Here is a 10,923-nt window from a genome sequence, read left to right as displayed (position 1 = left end):
TCCACTTAATAACACTCAGGTACTTCAGTATACCTGGAGGCCCAAAACAAGAAACCATGTATGACCTCTCATAGCTAGTCCTTAAGCAAGTGCTTGCACAAATGAACATGAGCTGTTGATAAGCTGAATTGGAAGGTGCAGGAGAGTGCACGCTAGCTCCAAGATGGGAGACTGGGACTAAGAATACATTAGTGACTCAGAAGTAGCATGTAAGCAGTCATCTCCGTCATCTTTAAGATGACCTCGAGTAACCACTTTAATCAAATGAGGGTGATTCACAATCACCAAAACTTGCAATTAAAACTGCTGTTGCCAGAGCATGACTTTACTCTTCCAAATGCCTGCATAGATTGGAATCTAATAATTTAGAACCTCAAACATAATCATTACCTGCTGTCAGAATCAAAATGCAATTGAGCACTTTGTTTCCTTTATTTGCATAACAGTAGTTTAGAGCTCATTATGTTAAATGGTTTTGATAAGAATAATGAAGTGGTGAGAAAATGGGGAGTGTATAATATAAAGGGAGCGTACATGAAGACCATTGTCAGCTCTAACGTCATTTAAAATATTGGACTTACTGGATTGTAGATTGAAACAAATTTTGTCATTCAACTTCTTAGATGGTTATACTGCTAAAGTTACTACTCGCCACCTCCAGTAACACTGAAACAGGACTGAAGGAAAACTCAGTCATCAGTATATACTAAACACGCCATCCACACAGTCACAGTGTAGGAATACAAACCCATCAATTTGAATCCATTCATTTTCAAACCTGTAACCGGAATGTTTCGGACATTTTGTTAGTAAGAGTGGGGAAAGGTGCTAGTAACATGACATGCCTAGAAATATCCTGATGTGTATGATTTGTTGCTAGGCAGCATACTTGCATCTTGGAATCCATGTCTGGCACCAGCACCCCCTCTGGCTCAGAGGTCTCAGAGGTCATGTGGACAGTACTCAGAGGTCCCTTATGACTTAGAATCTGTTACTAGAAACTCAGAAGTCTTGTAACTTAGAATCTAGTAATAGAAACTCAGACGTTTTGAGGCTTAGAATCTGCTGCTGGAAACTCAGAGGTCTCGAGACTTGTTTCGTGACCCTTATGACTTAGAATCTAGAGTTAAAAATGCAGATCTTTTGCGACTTATACCTAGCTCTGAGAGAGGTGTGGGGGCTGACTGTGAAATTCAAGCATACATACTACAGTGCCCTGAACACCATTGCACCTAAGAACATACACACGTGCTCTCATGGGGTTTATAACAGAGTTCTAGGCATTTGTGAAGCTGCAAAGCAAGATGCAGATGAGGTGAAAGTATGATATTATAATCAGATTATATCAGTACTTTTTTAGAAGATAAAATGACTGGCACAACATTCAGAAACGGAAAGTTTATTTGTCTGCAATTAAGTTATTCAAAAACGCACAATAAAAATGTAATATTGGAATGACACAATCACCAGAATAACTTAGTCTACATGTTAAAAAAGATACTTTCACAAATACAAGTTTATGCTGTATTAAGATAGACCAGATTATGTGATAAAGCAAATACATTAAAAAGGAAAACTTGTTATAGCACCTCTAAGAAGGCTAATCGTAATATAAATAAACTGAAACAAAGATAGCCTATTTACTGTAGACACATTCTGTATAGAAAGCATGGAAGTTTATTTCAGTCAGTAAGGTATCTGGTCAAATGAGTCAGTGCTAGAACGAAAACAGTACAAGACCAGGAAGAAAAGACAAATACAAACATCCCTGGGATATCTTCTTTTAAACAGAATATTACACAATGCTTGTTTTTGGTCATATAGGCCTGTACACATACATTGTAAAGGTACTCAGTGATCTTTCGACAGCTATATATTTTAATCCTAATTTGGAAAGTGCTTTTTTACTTAAGTAAATTGGTAAGAAGGAAGAGTTCTTCAGGTGTTCACCTACCTTACTGTACTTACACATGCTCAGCCATTTTACTGTACTTATAAAAATACTAAATCAAGCTGTCTTTAGTAACAGGCCCTGAACTGAATAAATTCAAAATAAACATGACCGCATAAACAAACATTGCTTTCACAATATCACAACCAGTCAATCCAAATAAGGTAGTCTGCTATGTACAAAATTTTAATAAAAAAAATAATAATCACAAAATTGAATTGGTCCACACCAGGGCTTGGAAAGAAACAACCAAATGTCTAGGTAGTACTAGGTAGTACCATTCCAATAAAATAACTGATATAAGTGAGAAAATATTGTTCAGTCAGGCCAATTCATGTATTTAGATTAAATGAATATGTTAAATAATTAGTGCAAAATTATTTTTGGTTTGCCGCTGAATGGATCTGCTTTAGGTACATCTGTGCACACACCAGCATGCACTAATCTATCAAACAGGGATCATGATACATATCCCCTATCGAACGAGACAAATGCCAAAACCACCCAGTACCTACAATGGGTCCAACAACAGGTAGAAGCTTGGGTAGTGGAGGGTGAGTGCAATTCTCTGAGCTGCAGTAAGTTTAGCATGCAAAGAGCAGCACAGGCAATGAACAGCACCTGAGAGGTCTGACTGTAAGTTTCAAAAGGCGCTCCATTAGTGATGCATGCATGTGATAGGTTGAGTATTAGAACATGTAGTGATGTGTGTATGTGATTGGTCGAGCATGACAACATGAGGTTGCTGAGATGAATGGTCGGCTGCAGTAAGTTTCCTGACCGAACTTGCTCTGTGCATTTCATATGTGATGCTCATTTGCTGTAGCGCTTCACCTTAACTGCTGTAGCTACTCAAACTTGTAAGTTCGCATTATTTACCAGGCCTTGTGTGTGCATTACGTACTTCCAGACCAAAGACAGGAATATACTTTGTTACACTCAGGAGCAGTGACATTCATTTTAAATTGATCACAATTTGTGTTTAAGGCCCCTTCTTTGTAAAATCGAAAAACAGTTCTTAATGTTTCTCAGTGACGATAAGACCTCTCCCAGGACAAGGACTCAGTTCAAAAGGGACCACAAGAAGGTATTTAATGAGGCTATATTTGGTAGTTTTTCCAATGTTCAGTGTATAAGCACCTAAGAAACTTACAACCAAACAAATTTAATAATTAAATAAATGACAGCCAATACAAACTTATGCATCTTAATGACTAGTAATTTGCACACATTTACAATGGTTTTTTACATTTTATTTTGGCAATCATTGGCATTTGCAAATAACTATTTATTAATGTGTATTTTAAAGAAATTGGCTGTAGATAATAGTACTTTAAGCCATGTGTGTTGCATTTTATTCATGGAGAACTTTGTCAGAACAATAGCTTTCATTCTAGCAAATTATTTCATGAAGGGCCATGTTAAAACTGGTATTAGTTAAAGCAAGTTCAAGCCAAATATGACCAATAAGTACACAAAATAGATGTATGCATTAATAGCAATTCATATCCCAAAATATTCAGTGCAGCAAAATGTTTTTCAGTGGCAGTAGTCAACTTTGATTTGATTTTCTGCATCTCCTTCATGGGTGAGAAGCACCTCCAAACAGCTGAACACTGCACTGAGGCATCAGAATATCTACGTGTCCAGCTCTGCATTCAATACACTGCAAATGTTAAAACTCGGACACAAACGCACTATTGTTGAGACGCATCCTGTTGGTCCACTGTCAACTACCTGTAATCCATGCAACTGGTAAACTGGTCCACGCGAGACAAACTGTTGTGATGAAAGAGAAACTCTGGTTCCCTCTCCAATCTCATTAACACCCATTAACACAATTAAAATAAAAACATGGCAAACCAGTGGTGTGCCCTTCCAAGTGGAGCTTATTGCTTACTTAGTGCCGCTAATAAGATTAACAGTTACCTTCATATATCTGTGCCCATTTTACGCCACTTTTGCTCACCAAAGGAAACAGGATTAATTGGTGCTTTGCAGATCTTAAACTTGTCTATCATACTATATAATCATACCTTGTTTTTAAAACAAAAACAACAAAAAGAAGCATTTGCTATGTACATACAGTAACTAGTAATTAACAAGTGCATGCATGTACCCTCAATCATAATTTCACCAGGCACACGTAAGTTGCAGAAAACTTCTATTATTGCCAAACTATGTTATCAGGTTTCCTGAAATCAAGTACCAAATAATACACCTGCACATATCCAAAGGGTGAGTAAATACAATGAGAACTGGGATGAGAATGAGTATGGGTCCTAACACTATACAGCAACAAACAACTAGCCCTTTTACACTAGTGTTTATGGCACAAGACAAAGTATGTCCACTGCATTTCTACTACCCTTTCTGTGTCAAGGAGAGAGCTTGGAGGGGCAACCACAGAGCTACCAGACTGCTCTGAGACTGGAGAAAACAGCAGCAACTCTTTTATATGGCTTAATAATGTCTCAGTTATCATTTTTTTAAAGGACGGTACCATATGCAGAAAACACTGCACAACAGGCTGACTCAACAAGCCCAGATGATGGCGGAAAGCTTCACGGAACAATAGGTCATCAGTACACTTGACAAATGTTTTCTTGTCTCCAGTCCAGTATCAGAGAGAGATGGGGTGGGAGATTCTCATCAGGGAAACAGGAAGTGCCTGGCTTGCAGTGCCATTTTCAGGGCTCTGGCATGCATGCTTTTTCTCCTCTCCACCCCACACAGCCAGGCACGGAAAGCAGTAACAAAAAACCAGCGACCAACAAAAACACAATCCCCTACATAGCTACAAGACACACACACACAACAATAGCACCAAAACTCCCCTATCATGCACCTCATTCTCTATTTTTGTTTGGACCTGTAAAAGGTTCTTTCCTGACTGGTTTAAGTGAAGCATCTAAAGTGAGGACTGCACAGTGCTGTTTTATGCCAGACAACATCCACCGAGCTCCGTGTCAGCAAATGTACCAGCGAAGGAGGGCCGCCCTGGATTTATGGAATGCACACAAAAGCCTCTTCAGCAGGAAACTCCAGGGAGGGAGGCTAACCAGTGCACAGTGGGAGAGGAGAAGCCCCCTCAGCATTGGAGACACATAGAGCTCTGAGCCAGCGGGACAGAGAGAGGACGATAAATAATGCAGCAAATCCTCGACTTCTGTGAGAAACCTCAGCAAATAAAGCCAGGGGGACTCCGTAATATTCACTTTAAAAAGATGAAAGCATGAGAATTTTTTCTTTCCTTGATAGAATTAAATTCCATACACAGACATCTCAGCTACTGCAAGACAGCGAATACATTAACAAAAAAACTAAAAAAAATTCAGCCTTATTTCTCATCATTACCTATTACAACACCAAAGCGCTAATGCTACCATTAATGTCAGGAAGACTGTTATGGTTATCTATACCTACAGCATATCTAAGAGCTTGACAGTCAATTCTGTTGTTCTTTTTTCAGCTATGGCTAAAGTTATGCAATATTCTAAGGAGTCACACTTTTTATTGTTTACTTCAAGAATGGTGAACAGCAAAATGCTATTTTTTTTATGAATATCGGTGATTTAACTGGTACAATTTCTCCTCAGACCTGTTAAGGGAATATAACACAGCTGCTTGTTGTGGGTGTGCATTTGAAGATATACAGTTCTACATTCAGAACATAGAACAAAGCACACAGCTCAAAGTAATATTTTCGTATTGTAACCCAGTCCTTTCTGACAAGGTTTAAATGGAAATTAGATATTTTTACATTATAGGGACTTCATGACTGAGGATATATTCGCAGACCGATGATTCTTTTCAGGTAGGAAAGAACTTTTAAAGACATCTAGGGTTGCCATACGAGGAAATCAAGGCATGAATTCAGCTGGGTTCAGTAGAAGTATCAGCTTCATTAGGGACAAACGTTAGACACACACTTCTTATATCAAACTGAACATATTCACAGGATTTAATTTCCTATGTTAGCTTTTTTCCAGGAGACCCCAAAAAAACAGCCCTATGTGCCCTCTCATGAATCTTGTGTTCACTGTCACTAATATCACAAAACACAGCCCTGTCTACACTACATTCTGATCTCCACTTAACTTTGTCCACACATTTCAGGCAAATAAATACATCTAGAACTATTCTATTCCTGAGAGCGTATTGTTTAATTTGAACATAAATGCATCACTGTAATTTTGTAGTGTTTCCTAAAAGCACCACCATAGCACACAGCAGTGTTATGGGGGGTTTGCTCTACAGGCATTGGCATTTGTAGGCTACTATGTGACAGCCCCTGACAGCTAGAGGTAAACATTCATCTTACATCTGAAACGCTTAATTGTCCCTCGTGATCATTCATCCGCATGCTGTGTAAACGGCAGCACGGGCTCGCAATATTTACGTGAAAGACAGGCGGTGGACTTCATCACAGGTTAATGTGACAGAAGAGAAAGCACAGGGTAACACTGCAACAGCAGCTCAGCTACGGGCCCGGTATGTGAGCGAGGGGCGTACCAGTTACGCCTCCCTTCACGAGTTCCGAAAAGACGAGCCTAACCCAGCTTAGTGATCTGCAGACTTCCGTTTATCCTTATTGTGTCAATGGCTGACAGAGACGGCACCTTGTGATAAAAGTCAAACAGCTGGTGCCCATCCACAAATATCCGAAAGCGCTGGTGCTCGCAGTGAATTTCGATCTGCAGTGCGAAACAGAAAAAGGGAGAGAAAAATACACATGAGAAATGTTTTCCTTGGCCAAAAAGAACAATAATGATAACTGCAGAAAGTCTGCAAGGCCTTTATCAGGCAGTTGGAACCTGAGTCTGATTTTGCATAATTTGTGAGTTATCTAAACTTGTCCATCAGACCACGTCATGGCCTTGCTGTAGAGGCCAGGTTATCACTGGTTGCTCATTTGTAAACATTGTCTGTTCAAAATCTACCGAGTGTGCAGCATGTGCTATAATTGTTGTGCAAAAAAATCCAGCCAGACTTACAACAGCGCTTCTGAAAATTTCACACCCAAATGGGTGGTGCAACTGTTGCGTGGTAGTAACACAGTCCTGAGGGTGTTGTCAGTATTCGTTGGGTGATATATCCAGTGCTGAGAAGTATTTCAACTACACATAGTTAAACTAGTAGTGTAATTACATTTTGCAGCAGTCTGCTGGTAGTTCAACTATATTGAAATTTGTGTAGTGGTTGTAGTAGTTCTATATAATTATGTAGTAGAAGGACAGCGCCTTTGAATTCAATATCTCTCCCCACCCTGCCTCCCATTTTGGAGAGCTGTTAAATCCTGGTCAATATTCAATCAACATTTTTCTTAATTTTGAATGAAAAGTAAATGCAAGTGTTGCACTTTTTCTTCACAAAATAATTACTGCTTTTAATTGTTATTCAAAGTTAATGAAAATGTTCATTATTTTACGTTCCTGGCAAGGGTGTAGCATGAAATTCTGGGCCCTATGCATATGCAGTCTGTGTGCACCCCCTTAAAATTGTAACGTAAAGTAAACTTTTTAGTACAGTCCTTTTGAGCATCCCCCTTGAGGCCCTGGATAGTCAGTTCCACTATTCCCCCCACTGTGATGCCTCTGTTTCCAGGTAACAAACTGCACAGACTCTTCCCCATGACATGAGTGGACTGTGCATCACATAACTCACGTAAGTAAACAAATGAATAACTATCACCACCCTCATCCTGTCATAACTTGTCATTCTGCATCAAACTCTCCTCCCCTCCCAGTCTTTCATGCACAGGCAAAAGTCCTTTAACACATCCAGCAGGTGAAATAAAAGGCAGGTACCCTAAAGGGCTGATCCTCGATGAATGGGAAGTAGGGAATGGGCTCCTCCACCGCGCCCCACGTTCCAGAGACGCAGGCCTTGCGCAGGAACTGGCGGTCTGCGAACTTGGCGCTAAGCTCTAGAGCCACGTCTGCAGGCGGCTCCTCATCCGTGCCACGGCCGCAGGTCAGGCTGATGTCAAAGCTGGAGAGGAAATTACCGCACGCGTCAACGCGCACAATGCTAAACTGCTGAAGAGCACACAACTGCATGGGCGTAACCGCATTAGAACTACACGTGGCTATACACCTAGTGACTTCCAAAACAAACAAAAAAACTTCTGGGGCCAGCTCTCCCTATGTTGGAAGTAGGCTACACTTTAATTACTCTACTTAAAATGACTATGGGAGTGCAGCCTTGATCAGATAAAGGATAATTAAAGGAGTGGCCTTGCTATGCCTATTTTAAAAGGGAGGATGAATCGGTCTAGAAAACCCATTACAAGTGCCTACCTCTCTATTATTGGGGTACAGATATATATTGTTTAAAACGTAAGCATATAAATGAGGCAAATCGAGGATACGATTAGTCAACAAAAAATTGGATATGGCACCTTTCCGGCTCAGGATCCACAATCCCCATCACGATGATCTTCTTCCCCGGCCTCATCCCACCTCTGATACGACCGCTAAAGGGGACAGTCTTAAAAAGCGAGAACTGGCTTCAGAATTTAACATATAACTGCTCGGGAACATAAGCGCTTGCAGCAGGGAAAACGTGATGTGAATAAGATATTTAAAATGAAAGAGACAGTAAATAGATACAATACCAGTAGTCGCGTTATATCCTCCTCTCTATCGGGAGAGATTAGACCGGGGTTGCCGAATGAATTGTCCAAATTTACATCTTCAGTATTCTTCAAATAAAGAAGAACACAAACGACATGGGGATTTTAGAAATATTCCATAAATAAAGAATAACAGGGCGGTACGCTGTCTTTAACGGGGACGATTAGGTTAGTGCAACAAGATAAGGATAAAAAATGTAAATAAATGATGTTTATGTATGTTTAAATATCCCAGTCACTGAACACAGATGCCAAAAAAGAAATGTAAGTGCATTGCATATCTTAAGACAGTCGTTCATGCAACACAACACAGAACAATGCATTTTAACGAGGCTACAGTATATAGTGTCCAAAGCGTGCATGGAACGTGTGTACATGTCCAAAACAGTGCTGTCAAAGCATTGCTAGCGTGTCGAGCTGGGTTGAAACGGCACAATGTCCCTAAAAATTCCAGGAGATAAGGTCTTTCAACAATTAGAACAAAGCAGCACGCTGCAAAGCTTGGTAGAAACTATGTTTACGGTAACGTGTAATTATAAAAGGAAGCACCACCTCAGCGTTGTTTTATTGTTATTTCTTATACTCACTATTCTGTCCTTTTCCACGCCCGACATCGCCATCTTGTACAAAATACCATAGATTTATTACCAGCTGAGCAGTCCAGCCCAGGAATTTGACAGCGAGTCACAGCACTACAAGGCGTTTTGCCACATTCAGCATTGAATTACAGAAAGTGCCCAATGTGGAGGACGCCCTACACCCTCTATCGGCCACACTGAATTAAAGAAATCGTTGCTGAGAAAAAAAAAGTCCAACTGAAACGTAATCACCATGTTGTCACTCCATCAAAAAGCTCCATCTTGTGGCAATTAAAGGCACTATAAATTGAAGGTTTACCTTATAATGGAGTGCTGTATGAGCAATACATAATATTTTCCTGGAAGTGCAGTTTCCATCATGCTTTATTTGAGAGGCGCATTTATATTAGGCAACCAATACCTTAGCTTCACCAGTCAGGGTCATGGTAGTTTTGGCAAAAGGTGAGCCAGACCAGGATGACAATTTCATAAAAGTCCCCAATTCCTAGCGATGATCACCAACAGTCAGTTACGTCTTCAAGTGGTGACTCAGGCATAACCTATAACATAACCTATTACCCTGTAACACAGCCTATTAGTAAAAGTAGCTATTACTCTATAACATACCCCATAACCCTGTAACATAACATTTTGCATAATACGGCTGAAAACTGCAGAACTGATCAGATTACAGGAAAACATCTCAAACAAATGGTCTGGCTGCTAGAGTGCTAGATATCGCTAATGCATGTGGCTTGACCTATCACCATAGGCCTCAAGCTACAGGCTAATGGGTGTATACTGCATTACTTTGCTATGAGTGTGCGCTTACGTGTTGCTTGTTTTCCAGTGAGCTGGAAAGTATTTTTAACACACATTCTCTAGGTGTTAGTATGCACCAGATCAAGGACTTGTAGACCAGATCACCACAAGTAGTCTGGAAAATATTTCTCTTTTTTTCCAGATGAACTATGGATGACCCAACGATGACCCAACCTAGCCTCTGTGTCTTTGGTTGCAGTTCACTCTCTTATGCTTGTGTGCCACTCACACTGTTTGAGGTACTGGAGTCCATTCACCGCTATGGAAATTCAACCTGAAAGGATGTAGGTTTACAGATATAAACTGGTATCTATAAAATTAATCTATAATCCTGCTCCTTGGAAGTCACCAAACCAGACTAATAGGTTTTAGTTGCTAATTGGATTAACAGCCAGTTTTAACAATATGTGTGGGGCTGCATTACATTACAGGCATTTAGCAGACGCTCTTATCCAGAGCGACTTACACAACTTTTACATTGCATTTTACATTGTATCCATTTATACAGCTGGCTATATACTGAAGCAGGGCAGGTTAAGTACCTTGCTCAAGGGTACAACGGCAGTGTCCTTACCCGGGAATCGAACCTACGACCTTTCGGTTATAAGCCCAGTTCCTTACCCACTGTGCTACACGTCCTCTGCAGGTGGAGGATCCAAAGAATTGGACCGGTCTGACCGGTCTGACCAGCAGCATACCACCCCCTGATATTTGACATGTATAAAATATACAGTTATAACTTATATGTTCTTAGATGGCACTTTTACTTCCTACCTTCACTGTCAAAAAAGACCAAGTATAACTTGTAGCGTTACTATTTCATATGCTGCAATGGCCGTTTAATTAACACTTTTTGTTAGTGTTAAATATTACAATGCTATATTGTTAAGCTACAGTATATGGCGCGTGGCAGTCTTTTGGACACATTCCACGAC

General features: G+C 40.2%; 1 protein-coding gene across 1 annotated transcript; it reads right to left on the bottom strand.

Moving 5' to 3' along the window:
* Positions 1-3,824: 3,824 nt before the first annotated feature.
* On the bottom strand, positions 3,825-9,339 carry LOC135244837 (galectin-related protein-like). The gene is made up of 5 exons (XM_064317423.1): positions 9,176-9,339; positions 8,571-8,657; positions 8,355-8,443; positions 7,762-7,945; positions 3,825-6,648 (listed from the first exon to the last, which is right to left on the bottom strand). The coding sequence occupies exons 1-5, from the start codon at positions 9,206-9,208 to the stop codon at positions 6,505-6,507; spliced, it is 537 nt and encodes a 178-aa protein (XP_064173493.1). The 5' UTR covers positions 9,209-9,339; the 3' UTR covers positions 3,825-6,504.
* Positions 9,340-10,923: the final 1,584 nt, after the last annotated feature.

The sequence above is a fragment of the Anguilla rostrata genome, chromosome 18, assembly GCF_018555375.3.
Source record: "Anguilla rostrata isolate EN2019 chromosome 18, ASM1855537v3, whole genome shotgun sequence".
NCBI lineage: Eukaryota > Metazoa > Chordata > Actinopteri > Anguilliformes > Anguillidae > Anguilla > Anguilla rostrata.
Note: the sequence above shows the minus strand (reverse complement) of the source record. Positions and strands in the feature narration are given on the sequence as shown.

Excerpts from the sequence above, each read along its gene's own strand:
- LOC135244837 (XM_064317423.1), bottom strand. The coding sequence starts at position 9,208 with ATGGCGATGTCGGGCGTGGAAAAGGACAGAATA. Across the intron at positions 8,658-9,175 it reads GCGTGGAAAAGGACAGAATA|AATACTGAAGATGTAAATTT; the intron begins GTGAGTATAAGA and ends CTTTATTTGAAG. Across the intron at positions 8,444-8,570 it reads AGGATATAACGCGACTACTG|ACTGTCCCCTTTAGCGGTCG; the intron begins GTATTGTATCTA and ends TCGCTTTTTAAG.